Source organism: Gadus chalcogrammus, chromosome 7, assembly GCF_026213295.1.
Source record: "Gadus chalcogrammus isolate NIFS_2021 chromosome 7, NIFS_Gcha_1.0, whole genome shotgun sequence".
NCBI lineage: Eukaryota > Metazoa > Chordata > Actinopteri > Gadiformes > Gadidae > Gadus > Gadus chalcogrammus.
This window is the reverse complement of record NC_079418.1, coordinates 24,704,256-24,722,253: the sequence shown is the minus strand read 5'-3', so window position 1 is coordinate 24,722,253 and position 17,998 is coordinate 24,704,256. Positions and strand designations below refer to the sequence as shown.

Genomic DNA, 17,998 nt, shown 5'->3' with positions numbered 1-17,998 from the left:
ACTCGTCCTTTGATTATTGAGTACTGTACTCTGTCCATCAATGTTTATCATTGCATGGGATTATATAGTGTATGTTTTTTTGTGTTGGTTTGTTCAGTTTTGTGCAATATGTGCTCATGCCCCATTTCCCCTCCAGTAGCTTTACCACTAAATGGAGAAAAAATGGTTTAGTAAAAAAAAAAAAAAGCTATCTGGAATTACTTGACAAAGTGGCTGTAATACTGCCCAATGGTATACGCTTTGTTCGGAAAGTGTGAACGTACGACGCCGTGACCTTTGGCTCAACCTTTTGAAAAAGCGGGAGTTAGACATACACAGAGAAATTCTCTTACCGAACACGTTCAGGCTGACTTCCTCTTCCTTCTCCCCAGCCTTGTTCTTGGCCATGCAAGTGTAATCTCCTTCATCCACTTTGGTGACATCTTTTATTAGCAATTCAGAGCCATCCTCGTTCAGGCTGTACTTCTCGTCCGTTTCAAGGACAACATTGTTACTGGAGATAGGGAGAGAGAGAGAGAGAATGGCGAAAGGGGTGTGTGTGTGTGTGTGTGTGTGTGTGTGTGTGTGTGTGTGTGTGTGTGTGTGTGTGTGTGTGTGTGTGTGTGTGTGTGTGTGTGTGTGTGTGTGTGTGTGTGTGTGTGTGTGTGGAGAAAAACACAATGATGTCAATATCAGCCAAGGTTTTGCACAAGTATATATATATATGCATACAGACTGTAGTAGGAGGCGTGGGGATGGGGGGTGTTGGTGGGGGGGCTGCAAATAGGTTTCTCAAATCGCCACAACCATCTGCTTTATCTTACAAGTAAGGCAGCCACGGACTAATACAGGAATAAAAAAAAAAGGCAGATAGATATTCAAAAGCTGCCTTCAAGGTTTACATAACGTATAAATGTGTAAATGTTATGGGGTATCTATTCACCGTCTCGGCTTCTCTGGCTTTTCTCCATAGAAAGCCAGCCCAATCCGTAACATTTCTAAACCCATGTTCAACCGCTGCCGCTGCTCGTGTGATGAAAAGCGCTCTTCAATTGTCCTCAAAGACTCCTTAAGCCCTGAGAAGCACCGCCCTTTGTCTGCCAGCAATCAGGCCGGGCCCCACTTCCTCCTACTCTCTGAGTCGTTTGTGGACCGGGGGGGGCAGAAATGCTACAGTGTACGTTGCGACACAACGTAAGTGACAGGGCAGATGAGACAACCGTCGCAAATTAAAATTAATGCTAGACCTTTAGCCTCCGGTGCTCTGTCTAGCATCGCCACACTGACTCTGTGCTGACAGCTTTGACATTCACACTTTGGTGCTAGTCGGCAGAATTTGGGGGTTTGGGTAGATCAGTAGAGCCCTGGCACTAACCAGCCATCTAGGTAGCGAAAAATAAAGAGAACTACGTAGTTGTGTTTATTTTTATGCTGGTTGATAAAAACAAACAAATTGTATCTTACTTTAATTTAATGTTGACTGCAATAGTTGTTTTAAAATAACTACTGATGCTATGTTTTGACTTCAGGGAAAATTGGATTAAACCTCAGTGTGATATAGCTTATTAAGGATATGAATGATTACGACAAAACAATTTAGCACACTATCACAACATACTCATTTTGTATAAATTCATTGGCCATTATAACCAGGGCATGACTATAATTAACACAGCATGATGAATTATTTTCCAGCCCCCAAGCTCAACAAATATTTTCAAATTTATAAGCTGAAACAAAGAACTGTGGGTAACGAAATAGTCTTGGTAATGACAGTTTTTCTATTGCAGACTGCTGCTACTCGATATATTGTAGCCTTCTATCAAACACAGCCAAAAATGTAGCCATAGAAAGGAATTTTCCAAATAAGATGTCATTCGTCCCATACCCTTTTGCTATACTCAAATTATTCAACACTTAAAGATGAACTGAACTGAAATAATCAACATCGATAACGTGTTAGTTATGACCATTATTAAAAAAATGACAAAAAAAATACTTAATAAATCAATATATAGCTTTTTTTTAGCAACAAAAGCAAATGCGTCTGTTAGTATTAGAGCACCGACATTTTCGATGACGTCACTGGCATGGTAGGACTAGGTCGTTAATACAGACACGCAAACGTCTTCTACACTCCACGGCGGAAAATAGTGTTTTTAATATGGCTGGTTACGCGTTTGAGCTTGTGAGGGACATGCCTGTAGTGTCCAACTACCACCCGGTGGAGAGGGATCAATTTCAGGCTCCAGCTCCACCTTCGGCTCGTGTGGGTGTGAGACTGATGTGCGTGTGGGTGCTGCCGGAGCGTGGACACTGCCGTTGAATCGGTCTGCTGCCGAGAAGTCCCCGTCAACCTTGACCATCTAATGATGGGATTAGGTTGCATAACCATGCATAGGGCATTTTGGATGCTGTGTGGCGAGAGAGGTTTTGGAAGTGGCCATGATCTCTCTAAGGGACGTCCGAGCTGAGACGCTGGAGCGTACCATAAATAGCAACCACAAGTCAAAAACGATCTTTCCCCCTCCGTTTTCCTATGATGTGTTTCAGGAATATCTCCATAAAGACGTACTCATTGCGGAAAACGCATCGAGCTGTACAAACGCTGTAGTACCATATTCAAGGCAGTACCATATTCAAGGTTCTCCACAAAAAAAAGTGGAGCGCATCAAGCCTGCGCGCATCCAGCCTTTGCACCGCTGTATAAAAACATTCAAGTCGAGGAGGAGATAGCAGTTGTTTAACCTTTTAGATTGAGTAGAAATACTTTTTAATGTACAGTTGGTAATTAAATTGACCAAGGGGCAAAATAATAATAATAAAAAATACTGCAACTGTCAACGCAACTCTAACGTCGCTTCAGGCGTCCACACGAATACTGACACGAAACTGCATAGGTCTGGTTTTATTTGAAACCACCCTGGGACCATGGACCTATTAAAGAACATGGTTTATTATCGGCCTAATAACATGGTTAATAAAGACGTGGCTTCACCAAAAAATCGGTTCCGTGTGGACGGGACCTGAAAGACATGTTAGATGCACTTTGGGAGATACACCCGCGGATGAGCATAGATGCGAGGCGGATTCACGAGTATCACGTTTACTTTAGGTGGATTGGAGGTTTACCTTCTGGTGGATGTTGATGGATATTGCACAGATGGATATTGCACAGATACATCTTACTATGAAACTACTATCTTCAAGTTTAACTCCCTTTGCATCAGCAATCGGCTAGACGGCGAACATCAGGGTGAGTAGAAAGAGACGTTTGTGGAACTTCTGTTTACAGACCCGCCGTAGTTTAATTAGCAGCTTGGAAAAATAGATCTGTGATATAGTCGGAGAGTAATAGTTTATACACTTTATGGTCGGAGTGCTAGCTTGTGGAGATTTACATGACAGGGGCTATCGGAGGGTTAGCCAGTTTTAAGGCTGCCAGCCATGTATTAAGGGCTGGTTTCCTATTCAAAGGTAGCCTGTTGAAATGTATGATTACCCCAGCTGCCTTGGCCCTATACAATTCAATACTGCAGCCAGGGGCAATGCAGTATGGTCCTCCTGTATACCTGGTTGTTTGCTTTTCCGTAGCCATTTCAGCGAGCCTCAGAGTCTGACTCATTACCAGCTATGGCTGCTAGAGCCAGAGTAGGAGTAGGTTACCATGCCGTGACGTAGCTGATTGTTGAAATCCAACATGGCGGCGCCCAGTAACATAAATAACACTTTCACTATACAAATTAATCCATTTTAGGAAGTTATTGTACCAATGAGAAGGCAGGCAATACATCTGTTATATCAACTAAACTTCAAATTTCAGTTGAGTTCTTCTTTAACGCAATGTTTCTGAAATTCTGCTTCCGAGAAACAACTTCAGCTAATCAGTTGAACTTCAACTTCACTACCTACTTCATGGCAATTCCACCAGCCATTGCTATTTGACCCATTGTTGTTATTCTGATATTGAGACAAATCATGATCATTGTCCTATAGCGTCCATTTGTTGTGTCTCAATGTCTACTTCAATGCCGTTAGAAATATGGGACAGTTGCTTCATTTTGTTTATATGTTACAGGCCGAAAGACTAAATTAATATGTAACTTACTTTTAAGTATAAGATTGCTTGGGGAGTCCAATTCCTCCACTGAAAAGGGTGGAAAGTGTCTACAACTCTGCTAGTTAGCGACCTATCTCTTTTCTACATAGTTGTGGTGCGCGAATGCTGCTGAGGGAGGTAGCCTATTTGATTGATTGGCTGAATTGTCCAATCATGTGGTGATAACAAAGGAAAAGCGATACCATTGGCCTGGGGCGCACACTGGTGCGACCCGAGGGCGAATTTTCTTGTGCCAATGAAAAGCTGTCTCTGCTTGATAGACAGCAAAAAGTTAGCGAGCTTACTTCAACATGGCCAGCGCCCCTGACTTGGAGGAGGGCTTTATTTCGAATGACCAATAAATAGCCTAGCCCAAATCATTGACGTTCAGACGCATTTAAATGGTTGCTGGCAGTGACAAGTATCTCACACAATTAAACGAGGATAAACACTATGTATTTTTGTTGAGTTATTTCGTAATGATAATAGTTTATTAATAGTTGGCAGATATATTCAAGTGAATATGTCACGGAGGGGCGGCGCCCTAGCGCCCCCTATTGACCCACCACCGCCACTGAGGTAAACATAGCGTTCCAATTACCCATCTGTCCATCCATCACAACACTCTGAGTGAGTTACTATCATCATTATATCTCACAGTTCAGTGTTGCATATATTCACTCAGCAGACACTTTTATCTACAGTACCATCAATATTGGGAGCAACTACAACAAATATAAATGCACAGAAAGTCAAAACTTTACTTAGCATCCATCTTGGTTCAAAACGATAGCCCAACCAGCTAGCTTAGAATCGAGATGGCTACTAGGTAAATAAAGCCAATGCAATCTGTCTTGAATAAATCGTAGGGGTTATGCAAGCGGTTGGAAACATATGTCATAAAGAGAGTTGTTGATTTACCGAGCCCAGGTGACGGTGGGTTCGGGGAAACCATCTGCGTCGCACGCCAACATGGCGGAGGTGCCGATGTCGGCCGTGGCGTTGACCTCCGCCTGGCGGATACGGATGGTAGGAAGCACTGGGAGGAAAGGAGATTATTGTTTCAGACATTTATTATGGGAAAGATAACTTTTAAACTTTTATTTACTCAAGGTAAAATGGTGAAATAAGCCTTGTATTTATTTTGCCAGTTAATCTTTGAGATAAAAAATATATGCCTATGTGCATTCTGATTTTATTTCACAGGGTAGTTATTATTCAGTGGAGTCTGGGAACGAGTAATATAGTATATATATATTTATATATTCTCTTTTATTCAGATATGCTGATCACATTCTGATCTGAGAGGGCACAGGGAGCAGCAGAGAATGAGGGGGTGTGTGTGTATGAGCGCGTGCGTGTGTGTATACATGTGTGTGTGTGCTGCGCTCACCATTAATAACCACCTTGATGGCCCTAAAGTCGATCTCTCCCCTGGCCATCACACGCGCCTCACATGTGTACATGCCTTCGTCGGTCTTCTTGATGCCTCGGATCTGCAGGTGGGCGTTCTCCATGATCTTGAAGCGCACTGAAAATACATGAGGACCGGTATCACAGCCATTACAGTCGCCGACTACGGAGGTGACTCACATCAGGCTAAACGTGGAGACTAAAGAGAAACACCTAACCCTCGGGTCATGCTACGGCTATGTCTCCTCTGTACGTTTTCAAGACGTTTGAAACAGTGCTCCTATGCGAGAATATTTGAATAAAAGCAATCTTCAGGAGCAACCATACGTGGGTTACACTCTGCATACATAACATGTTCTGCATTTAAAGGCATCTTTAAATACACGGCAAGAAAAACAAAAAAATCTTCCACTGAATTGTTTTGTTTCCAAACAATTCCCATGGGACCTTTCACAACAAAAGGGACATTTTGCAACGTCAGCGATGGACTGTGCAAGACGGGGAGAGCAAGGATGTTGTTTCTCCCCTCCTTGACCGTAAAAACAATTTAAATCTATTTAAAAGCCCTTGGTGTCCCTGGGCGGCCATGCTGGGGGCTGTCTCTCTCCACCACAACGCTACAGTGCTCTTCTGGCCTGCACATGGTGCGCCGGTCAAGGAATGCACGTTCTCACAGGAGAAACCACTAATTGTAAGCGACGCGGCAGAACTCTGCCTTCTTGTGTAATCTATTTTTGCCCCCCTGCAGCACAATGACCTTAGGAGTTGTCATGAATGTGGCATTGTTCACCGAGACAGTTCTCTTCATTTATTTACATTTTTTGCATGCAGTTTTTTTGTTTTGGTGTGTTAACCCCCCCCTCGACATATTCTGACATCCTCAGCATATTTTTGTGGCCGAAAATACCGGAGCATGCGGTGTTCACAAGGGGGTTGTTTTTTAAAGTGTCTGCCAGGAGGTATAAATTAAGGTTGTATTGTTTTGTATTCAGATACATCCAGAGATATCTTCACATTCTGTCTCTGAGAATGGAGCGCAGTAACAACACACTTCAATGACCATTCCTGACTTGAAATTGACTTCCCGTTCAACTTGGAATAATACAGCTAACTGCATGGAACACATATTGTTGTTTCTTTTTAATCGCTTTTGTGTACCTTTGTAAGGTGTCCTTGAGTGCCGAGAAAGGCGCCTTCAAATTAAATTTACTATTATTATTGTCTGCTTGATTGCCGAAGCAACAATCTTCTATGTGGCCCAAAGCAAATAACAAAAAGGTCATGCGTCCATTTTGGCCCTTTGGGTTTTGGATTTTGACTTTGTTAAATGCAACTACGTTACTACACTATCACCACATATTTTAGTTTTAACTCAATTTAACAGTACACAAACTGCGCCTTTTATTCATAAAGGAAATGGAGGAGGGCCGATTGTCAAGTTGATGCCTTGCCTGAGAAGCGCCTTCCCAGTCTGACAAGATGCTTGCAATAAACCACTTTGCCACTCTTAGGGGCCCCAGTGGCGCCCATATGTAATATATAAATGTAGTTAAATGACCATTTAACCAGAAAAGCAAAACAGAGCAAACAGACACTTCAATTGCGGGTTGAGGGGAAGCAGGTTGTCACAACATTGCAGGCATGATCATGAGTTTGGTTTATGGTGTTCTTTTCAATGTGTCTTGAGTCAATATGGGTATTTTAAGTTTATTTTTTAAACTGTGTGCCTTTTCCCCATGCTGAAACATAACAACTGGTTGCTTGGTAAGTTCCAAGAAGATGGCGGCTTACGTTTATTACATGGAACGTCAGATGACTTGATTGAAACCTTCTTATAAGTATACATATATACAACTAATGATAGAAAATAATGGTTCATACTCTTCGTTATTTGTGACTTCATTTCTCTCACCGTCTTTGGCCACGTGGATCTTGGCTCCCTTGTGTTTCCAGAAGATGGTGGCTGGAGGGGAGCTGACCACATCGCAGATGATGTCAGCGTTATCGCCCTCGTTGAACTCTTGCAGGCTTGGAGCATTCTTGAAGCTGATCTTTTCTGTACGGAGTCAGAATTGTCAGTATAAAAGTCAGCATTGAGATACATGGCTTCCTCATAGACATAGTCCTCTAATGTCACGCAGCGTGCTTAAAGTGCCTGGGAGATAATTCATATTCAAATCATGTTGCATTGCGTACAATAACATTTCAAAGTTGCAGTTCATTCTTTATATATCCTATATATCCTATATATATATATATATATATCCTATATATATATATATATATATATATATATATATATATATATATATATATATATATATATATATATATATGAATGACATTTTGGATAATAATGTAGAGAATGATTGTTTGCCTCTTTGCTATATTTAGCAAGCTACCATTACTTTTCAAGCTGTCAAACAAAAGCCAAGCATAAACAACATCTCTATGTTGTACATATTTAATAACAAAATGGTTATGAAAATCCATATCAAGCATGTCGAACAAATTATTTTTGGTATATACAGGAGAACACTGCCTGTTGTTTACTGCCAGACACTTATTCCCATGGGGGAGCTGGGGCACATTTTGGATAGGGATCTAAATGGGGGAGAGGGAGCGGCGAGGGAGGGGGGAGGGGGACTCACGGAAGATCTTCACTTGGACAGTGGCCTGGGCCTCCTTGTCGGCGCTTTTGGCCACACACTTGTAGTTCCCGGAGCTGTCCACGGTGGCGTGGTAAATGGTGAGGGTGGACGTGGACTCATCCGTGCGGCTCACAAAGACGTCCTGGCTGGAGACGATCTTCTCGCCACTGGGGGCGTACCAGTCGATGTCCGTGGCATCTCCCACAACTGAAATAACCCAACCCCCCCCCGTTGCTTTGGTTAAAAGTGTTAAAAGAACAAAGGAAAGATAAGATGAAATAACGTGTGGAGGTGAGCCATCTTGCTGAAGGCTCCAGGACACTTCAGCGGGGAGTCCAGCACCTTCTCCCCGACTCAGTCCTCGGATGATTGTAGCGTATAATTGTCTCTATGCTACAGCGTATTAATTAAATATAAAGTAAAGGGCGACGCTGGAGACGTCAGCAGATGGAGAACACAGGGAGATCGAGATTAGATTATTCAGAGCCCAGTATGAATTTGCAGGTTTTATGTGGAAACGGAAAGAAGAGGAAGGAGAAAACAGTTTGAAACTTTCTGATATCTCAGGTGTCAAAACAGCTTTCACATCGAAAAAGGAGACAAATGAAACCACTGTTGCATCACTGAAACACAAAAAAAGGGCAGACCAAAAGAGTGTGTGTGTGTGTGTGTGTGTGTGTGTGTGTGTGTGTGTGTGTGTGTGTGTGTGTGTGTGTGTGTGTGTGTGTGTGTGTGTGTGTGTGTGTGTGTGTGTGTGAATGTATGTGTTGATGCATGTTTGCATTTTAAGCGTGGGGTAACGGACATCTCATTTAACTTGTCAAGTCCCTGACAATCCCCCTTGCATCGATAAACAACACCAGTCGGCTAAGAAGTTGAATCTCCCAAATCCCAATTTGAAATGATCCACCATGCTTTTAGTCAAGGGCACCATTACGTTTTACGTGCGGTTGCATACATTGACTCTCAACGCCTTTTAAATCTGACTTTGAGGGAAAAGCACTTTGGATCTGTCCTTTTCAAAAAAAAAAAAAGGTGAAAAGAGGTAGAAAGCAGCCAGACTCAAAGAGCTTATATTAGCAGTGACAGCAGCTCAGAGTTCTCGCCAGAAGCCAGCCAGGCCAGTGCACTTTGAGTAAATGCCAATCTACTCCATCCACTGACTTGACCGTCTCTATTTCAGGCCAGAACCCTTCTATTCTCCAATACCGGACAAGGGAGAATAATCTATCCACTTCAGTCAGCGCTGTTAAAATCTTCTGTCGAGAACAGACATAGGGAGAGAGGAGTGGGGTAAAAAACAATTCCCTCCAGAATTCACCTAAATCCTGCCCTCCGATTTGAACTTTAGATGTCATGTGATCAGACCCCAAGCTTCTTTCCAAATCTTCTTTTTATTTGACGCAATAAGTTTCTTTCCAAGCTTAATTTGTTCTTAGCCTATCCTATTGGCTGACTCCTAGTTTGCGCACTGTCTTGGCCAGGATGTTTGTCAGGTAGACTATCTATGTGTGATCCCTTTAGGGTCTGGGATGTGTGCTGTGTGAAACAACATGTTAATGTTTGCAACTAGGTACCGTACCTTCGCAGAGGAAGAACTTGGATTCTCCCACACTGATCTCTCCTTGCGTTGGGGTGATCTGCACCTGAATTGAGGCTAGACAAAGGACGACAAAAAGAAACATATCATCACATATCACTTTAGACAAGAGGCATACAGTTCAAAGGAAGCAACACATCCGTTGAATTGTTTCTTTTTTGCGTTTAACAACTATTATTGCTCTCATCCCTCTCACATTACAGTGAAGGTCAATGGGAATGATTAGTAAGAGTAATAAGAGTAACCAGAAAAAAAAGTATATCATGCATAGACATATACGGTCTAAGGCGTCGGCATACGGTTCGATACACAAACCCTCTTCGCGGCAGAAGACCATTTTTGGCAGTGCTTTTCGCATATTTAAATAACATCTCCTATAGCTCTTCATTATGCTGAATAAAGCCTCAACTCGATTTGTTTTTTCGACTCCTGCGCGCACGGAGGTAACCTCACCAAGCCCGCCGTGGGGGAATCTCTTTTATACTCCTGTCTCCTGCACAGGTGCACGCCCCCTCCACTGCAGCATCATGCCAGGTGTATACAGTCGGCACAATGCTGCACCAACCCTCTCCCCCCAATAAACGCTCAGCCAATGCATTTCATCACACCAGAGGCAGACCGTTTTTGTCACGAAGGAATGGAATATAGAGGGAAGAGTGCTTGTGTGTGTGAGTGGTGTGTGTGTGTGTGTGTGTGTCTGTGAGTGTGTGTGTGTATGTGCAGTGAGCAGTGAGCACCTTGAGTGTTAGTTAACTTTGCACCCACCCACCCAGCGAAGTCGAGTTTTAAAGGAAAAAGACAGGCCACCCGGAGAATGGTAATGGGGAGAGGGAATGTAAACGGAGGAAAATCTCTGGTTTGCCTTAAGCGTTTTGGAGCCGTGCGGTGAGCCGGACGCCACAAAGGACACGTGTTTCTCCACAAAAGCAATCAGAATCTGTTGTGTCTACAGACTCATTTAGTTTGGCTGGTTTATTTTGGCCGAATACCTTGAGTGACTTTGGCAGTTGATTTCGACATTCAAATAGCGGAGGCAAAATGTATTCAGGGTTCTGGAATACAGCTGTAATTCGTATTTTTTACACAATGCTTGCATGAATTTCTCGATTCTAAATCATCCATAGAGAGCTCTTTCACAACCCTATACTGTACTGTCTATTGAGCTTGTTTCATTCTGCATATCCCTCTGCCCACAAGCATAATCCGACACGTTTCATCTCCAAAATGTGTTTCATATATTCTTTTCTTATCATCCGGTAACAAGATAAGATGGGGAATGAGTGTGAGGCTTTAGTTTACTTTAACACTGAGCCAAATGAGGAAGGCTACTGAAAAAATTCAAAAATATATATTCACCATCATCTCTTTGAAGTCTAGAGATATAGGAAAATACATTAAGAAGTTCACAACCCTGCTAGAAAGACCTTTCCCATCATGCACTTCCACATCACAGACCGACAAAAAAGACTGGCTGTCTTGTCCTTTGACATCACTCTCAAACCAGAGCTACTCTGAACACTGCAGGGGTTCTGGAAAGTGGGTCTCATATGGAGACACCTGAGCACCTTCACCCACCCCAGCTGAGGAGGGGGGGCCGGGAGTATACCGTCTTTCAGAGGGTTGCCAATCAAACCACAGATTCAAACAAACACCATAATGACGACACAGCCTGGGCCCGGAAACCCACAACTGCAAGCGGCGGAAGTGCGCCTGGATCCTGTTTAGTTATGGAGATATTCTACTGATGACTCTGTGATGGGCTTCATGAGTGGAAGAGCCATACCGAAGGGAAAGAATCTTCCACTCTTTAAACTCATTTTAATAAGTGCATCTCTACAATGGCCAGACATGTCTTTATAGTTTACTCCTGCTGGCGGAGTTTGTATCAGCCAAAATGCTCACAGATCCCCGCCTGCAGCAGCACCATGAGTCAAAAACAGATAGGGTAGCGAAAGATATTTAAGCTATTCTGCCATTAGACTTTAGATATTAATGTGATGTAAGTATGATTTCTGAGAAAAACAATGTTGTTATTGGCATCATTGTGATTATAATAATTGTATTATTATAATTATTATTACTGAGATACTTCTTGTTATTATCCTTCCTGTTATTATCCCTGTTATCATATTATTGTTCAGTATACCATGCCCATGGATTTCCATATGCTATCAATACATTATTTTGACAATGTTGGCGACCTTCTCCTTCAATCCATCTTGTGTTACCACAGGGTCCTGCTCAGGGAACAGGGGACCACGCCACCTTCATGAGAATGAATGGCTTCCTCATCACAGAGAAACCCACAGGCCTTACACGGGCCCCACCGACCCGAGCGTGTTTGCTTTTGTTAGCGAGGAGGTAGATACAAGGAAAACAACATATCTATTACTTCACCTCAGCCCAGATCCCAGATACCACCCCACCAAACTGTTCCTTCACCAAAGACTAAAACAACAACGAAGGGGAAAAAAGGAGGGGGTCAAAGCTAGCTGATAGTATCTGCAAGACTGAGAAACAACAGGGAGGGGATCGGGCTGCTTGGGAAAGATAACTCCTCTCCGGACTGTTTGCTTGGAGTGTACATATCAAAAAAAAAAAAAAAAAAAAGAACTGAGATGTAACCAAAAGGTAGGAAATGCAGAGGGGTCAAGAGGTTTGGCAGAGTGAGAACAAGCTACGTCTCTGTTCTGTTCCTCTGTAATTACTGAACTGGGTCCGTCGATTTGTATCTATGATGGCCTTGGTATTGGTAGATTTTCCAAAAGTCTGCCGCCTGGGCTTCGAAAAGGTGTACAAAGAGGGAAGTAAATGGGGATTTGAAAAGGTGTTGGGAAATCAATAACCTGGATCGCTATATGAATCATCGCTAACGTTTTTTTCCTCTACCCAGTTAAGAAGTCAGCAACGGAAATATGTTGAGGCTATAACGCAGGATGTTCATTTTGACCATTTCCCGTTTGAATAGTTACTGTAAACAGGAGGCTGTGGTTTGTTTTTGATGTATTGATGTCAAATATCAATATTAGCAGAAATGTTTCGGTGAGTGTTTTGTTGAAATGGAATGAACAATTTTATAGTCCACAAAGAATGGCTGTTTTTGGCACATTGTAAAATCGGATTCTTGTTTAATATTTTCTCCATGATTCCACCTATATACGTGGTTTCCTTTTTTCTTTTCAGGAAAAGCACTTCATCAAATAAAAGGTGACCACATTGGGGTGGGGAATGCTTCTCAAACAAGAGGCTTTCAGGGAGATTTCTTTTTTGGGGGGGGATTGTAAATTAACAAGAGGGATGAGAAAAGAACAGCTTGCTTTGGCCAACGAATAAGCTTAGATTATAAAGGTATCTGGGCCTTTATGTGTTCAATCATCATAACACCCTCCCTAATCTCTCTCTCTCTCTCTCTCTCTCTCTCTCTGTCCTTCTCTCTCTCACACATACAGAGCTTGTTCTACAAGAAGCTCTCTCACAGGGGGATTTTAAACACCTTATCCTCCTAACCACGGCTGATGAGAGTCCTTATTTATTGTCCCGCATTTAACATCTTAAGTTAACGTAGATTGTAGCAACAGCACCATCTCTGGTGAAATTGTAACCACTGCAGTTGTGGTTTCAAAAGTATTATTTTCCAACCAGGAGTGGTGTTAAAAAGCTTGTGAGAAGCTATTTAAAAGTATACCCGATAGTGGCATCACACATTTCATCATTCATAGCTAATCAACATCATCCCTGGTAGAAATTGAAGGGGCCTTTACTTTAATCAAACCTGCAGTGAAGTGAAAAGGTTGCGGAACTCAAGTTTAAGATTTCAATAAATAGTGACGTTGTGATTAAGACCGAATGATGTCACTGGGCTAAACTGTGGAACAACCCAACTGCATTCATCAGATCTTAGAAACCCAAACTTCTATGTGTGAATAAAATGAGCCCAAAAGACTGACGTTGGGACTGCGGGTCAATATATAGTAGCAAAAGAATCATTGCAGATAGTTATGCCTTCATAAAGAACATTAAACGGTCGATCCACAGAAATTCTGAGAAATTAACCTGAGGGTTTAGAGCCAAGGCAAGGCAAGGCAAGGCAAGGCAAATCCACCAAATCCATAGTGAGGCCAATTTCTTCCCTGTATATCCTTCTGTCGATATATATATCACATCAAGAAATAACCATCTGGAGAGCCAATTAGAGCGTCCCTGGACACCCACACACACACCACTGCATCCAAGGAAAACAGTTGCCTGTGTCAGATGCTAGCTAAACTGGCATCACAGAGCCATTATTTCCATCAGCTGTTCAGCTGCATCGCAGTTCCCACCAGCCCCTCTCAACCGTCATAGTCAGTGTGTCAAAGAAGCACATTTTATTCATCCAGCCTCTGACTTGCTGACCAACACTATACAGATTAACATCAAACCAGAACATATTGACTCGATGGTATGCAGTGTGCTAAAATAGAACACATGGCAAATGCAGTGGAAAAACCCCACAAAGGTCTGTACAGGAGGCCTGCTGCAGCCTACTGGATAGCTTTGTCGGCCGGAGCTTATGACCCACATCCACCATGCAGATTGATTTACAACCCACGTACAGGCATATCATCAAAATGTGTGCGTGCGAGTTGGATGCGTTCCGAGTTTGCTTGTCTTTCGGGGGGTTGTGTGTGTTTGTGGGGTTAGGAAAGCAACCTGTGGCAATTTACATTAGCCGGTGATCTCTTAATGTGCCGATAATTTCTTTCTCATCTTCAAGTGCCGTCAACGCCCCCCCCCCCCCCCCCCCCCCCCCCCCCCCCTCTCCCCTCCGGTGGTTTGTGAAGGTTTTAAACAGTGATGGGAGGGGCGGGGATTAAAGAGTCCACCATTTTCCATATATCCATGTTTTTGTATCTCCAACCGCTTGGCTTTGAAACAGCAAGTTTCTTTGATTTTTTTCCCCCTCAATTATGTAAGCGGCTGCTCGGTATATAGGTTATAGCGTCTCCAGCGTGTCCTAGGGCAAACAAGCCAGAACTCTTTGGTTGTGTTTAGCAAGCCTGTCAAACTTCGACACTGCTTGTTCTTTTTTATGTTTGGGGAGGGGGTGTTATTTTTGCTTCGTTCTTTTGGGGGGGGGGGGGGATATTGAGCATGAGCTGCTTAGCGCCACATTGCAGCGAGGCAGCCCTCGGCCCCTGAGTCTGGTTTCATTTCAACAGTAGCGGGGTCGGTGGGGGGGTCCCCTTATCATGCGAGTCATGTCCCACCCAGAGCACACTGCGAGGAGCTCCCACAGCGGCGGGCAAAGTCACTGCTCTGGCATCACACTGGGGAGCTCGTATTATATGGTGTGGGATGAAGGGGAGGAAAGGAGGACAAATGACAGCGCGTCTAAAGGAGCTTCTGTAGCGATGCTGTATGCTAGCTCAAACTGTTCTCCCGATCCACCGAAGCAGGGAGCAGGTTGTAGTGGTTCAATGGCTCGTATTTAAGGTTATACAGGTCTGCGTGCTGCTATGCTAAGAGAGAGATTATTACCGCAAAAGAGCAGAGAGGATCTGAATCTCATTCCCAAACTCTTGTGCCAGCAGTTGTTCCAAGCTGTCAAAGTATGTTTAGCACAACATTAACGAACACGATGATAAAGTGAATTTGATATTATTATTTTCATATGCGGTACTCATTGTTGTGAGTTTTGACCTTATGTCCCCATTCAAAGCAAGTTCCATCGATCTGATGTATTATCCAAACCGCAGACGGAGTAATGTTTCATTTCTTCGCCAGTGCATTACCTTGCATTGATCATTTTATATAATAGTCATAAGCAAGAAAGCTTATCCGATACGACGCCATAACAACTTATCAATAAAGCTTTCATCTAATAGAGAGGGTTCATTACAGCCCACTTCATACCTATTTCCAAAAGAAAAAAGTACAGAAATAAGTATGTCACAGTTCTTTGGAAAATATGATTAGGCCAGTATCTTCCATTCACAAGAAACTGTCATCCCATCCACAAGGTCAACAACAAAGTGTCTCCATCAGTCATCATTAACCCTGGGACTGGCGTCCCAAAAAGAACACGTTGACTCGCCACTCTGAACACACTCTATACATGGTGAGTGGGCGGATGTCAAGCCTTAATCAAGTCGTCATTGATGTGTTAGCGACTAAGAGCGTTGGCCAACCCGTGTCTTTTAGTGGTTTGCCGTCATAGCTCTGTCAGGATTAGGCCCGCTGCCATCCGTGGCTCTGCGCAGCTCCAATCCACTGAGACATGTTCCAGAAGGGACCGTTTGACATAAACGAAGGCAAGAACTTGTTACTGGAAACAACCCCCTTTTTTGTCTTTTGCAGCGTAAGTGTCAGGGCTGAGATGCACTTGAGCTCCATTAACAAGTGAACTGGCCACCAATGGTGTATTCAAAGCAATCTGCAAACTTTTTTGCTTCGCCTTTCTTTGAAAGGCCTGGTTTTTAATCAGGAAAAATTAAAAAAGAGGTGCTCCAGAAAGTGGAACTTAGGTGTGACAATGAGAAGTACTGAAGCGCGACCTCTTAATGAAATGATGTTGTAGGACTGTGGTTACAATCGCATGTGAATGGACTCTGTGCTACTCATTGACAAACGCTGTCATTTTGTCTCCCTGGTAGGCGATAATAGCCGTTTCTAGATGCTCTCACAAACTCCCTCAAGATTAGTGCCTCTGTTACTTCCCATGCTCTGTATACATGTCTATATTTTTAGCAGCAAGACAATTATAATTAGTATGCGTAATAGAGGCTTCAAATGTAATGATACAGAGCAAGGCCGCTCTGCCGAAAAAGAAGAAGCTTGAGGCTTACTGGTGCTCTAGCAGTCAGCGTGCTGTTAACCACCCGAGCCTCATTCCTAACACGGTTTAGTTTGTCATCATGTTCCCCCATGCTAACGACTTTGCTCAGTTATTGAAGCTGCTGTTTACATTAAGATGAGTTACATTAAGATGAGTCTGTCATAAATATATGGCCTGTTAAGCCCTTTGAGACTGTAATGGTGATTAAGGGCTATACAAATACAATTGAATTGAATTGAATTGAATGAGTTTAACTCCATAATGACCCACTACCTTTTCACAATTAGCTAGTTTGAACACTTGGCCCAGCCAAGTGTTTTAAAAGCATGTTTGTTTTGGATTTTTCAATGTGCAACACACTTCTTTCACCCTTTAAGCCCTGACCACATGGGGAAGTAGCTCTACTGTTTTTGCCAATGGGAGTCACCGGGTGTGAGGAGCGAGAACGCGGCCAAGAGACCCGGGGGCCCATAACAACAGCTTTGATCCATCACACTTATGAAACCACATTTAAACACAGGAAGTGGCTCTGGGATTAAACAACTTCAAATAAGTGCCTTTCTAGATAGAAAAAGTAAACCAAAGCATTGGCGACAACAAGGAAAGAGTGCTTAGGCAGTGTTGTGACATATCATCTCGAAGGAGCCAGACCAAATGTCTCAAATATAATCCTATTAAGAACTACCTTCAGGAGTGTCTGCGCGTGCGTGTCTATGTTTGTATTGCCCGGTCAAACAGTTTGGGATTATATACCAAGCGTCAAAATCTTTAATATACTGGTTGCTCTGTTTAATGTTTATTTCTACTTGGTCTGGACATTATTATAGATGTTTGCCATCCTTGAGTTGCCTGCAGAGAATCTTTTATGTTGAAATGTTTGAATTGAGTTTTAATGTGGGGAAAACAATAGTCCATATTTTGATCCATTTCTACTATTCAAAGAAAGAAAAAAACTAAAGCAAAAGCCGCAACACAACTGCAAAATTCCACAACATAATAACAGAAGTGAGCATCAACGGATGTTGACGATGAAACGGTCCGATCATTTGCCTAAACATGTGGAAGAGGCTTTTCCTTGCCCACCTAAGCTTCAAAAAGCATTACGTTAGATGGCAGGACACATAAAAAGGAAAATATAAAGATATTGTACAACATTGCTCATTTTAGACAATCACATAGAGAGTAATCATTGCTAGCTATCAAACCACATATAACTTACTTTTCAAGGGGCCGAAGTTTCCTCCTCCACATGTGTAGGCAACTAGTCTGCCAGCAATACTAGACGGCCAACTTCTTGTCGATCAGTTGAAGTTTGCTTCTATTATGTTAGGCTTCTGCATTTGTGTTTTGGATTTTGCATATGTCTTTTCAGTTAATATGCTTGTGGATTTTGAATATGCATTTGAATATGTGTTTTGGATAGTCAGTTTGTTCGACAC

The 17,998-nt window shown here is 42.8% G+C and overlaps 1 protein-coding gene across 5 annotated transcripts in view; it reads right to left on the bottom strand.

Moving 5' to 3' along the window:
* Nucleotides 1-17,998, bottom strand: part of ncam1a (neural cell adhesion molecule 1a) — a 168,825-nt gene that overhangs the window by 41,259 nt on the left and 109,568 nt on the right. For all 5 annotated transcript variants that reach the window (XM_056594218.1, XM_056594220.1, XM_056594221.1 and 2 more), the window contains exons 2-7: nucleotides 9,725-9,799; nucleotides 8,143-8,349; nucleotides 7,404-7,547; nucleotides 5,472-5,609; nucleotides 5,000-5,117; nucleotides 333-493 (exon numbers count right to left, since the gene is read on the bottom strand). In XM_056594218.1, coding sequence (XP_056450193.1) covers nucleotides 333-493; nucleotides 5,000-5,117; nucleotides 5,472-5,609; nucleotides 7,404-7,547; nucleotides 8,143-8,349; nucleotides 9,725-9,799 — 843 coding nt within the window. The remainder of the gene's footprint in view (nucleotides 1-332; nucleotides 494-4,999; nucleotides 5,118-5,471; nucleotides 5,610-7,403; nucleotides 7,548-8,142; nucleotides 8,350-9,724; nucleotides 9,800-17,998) is intronic.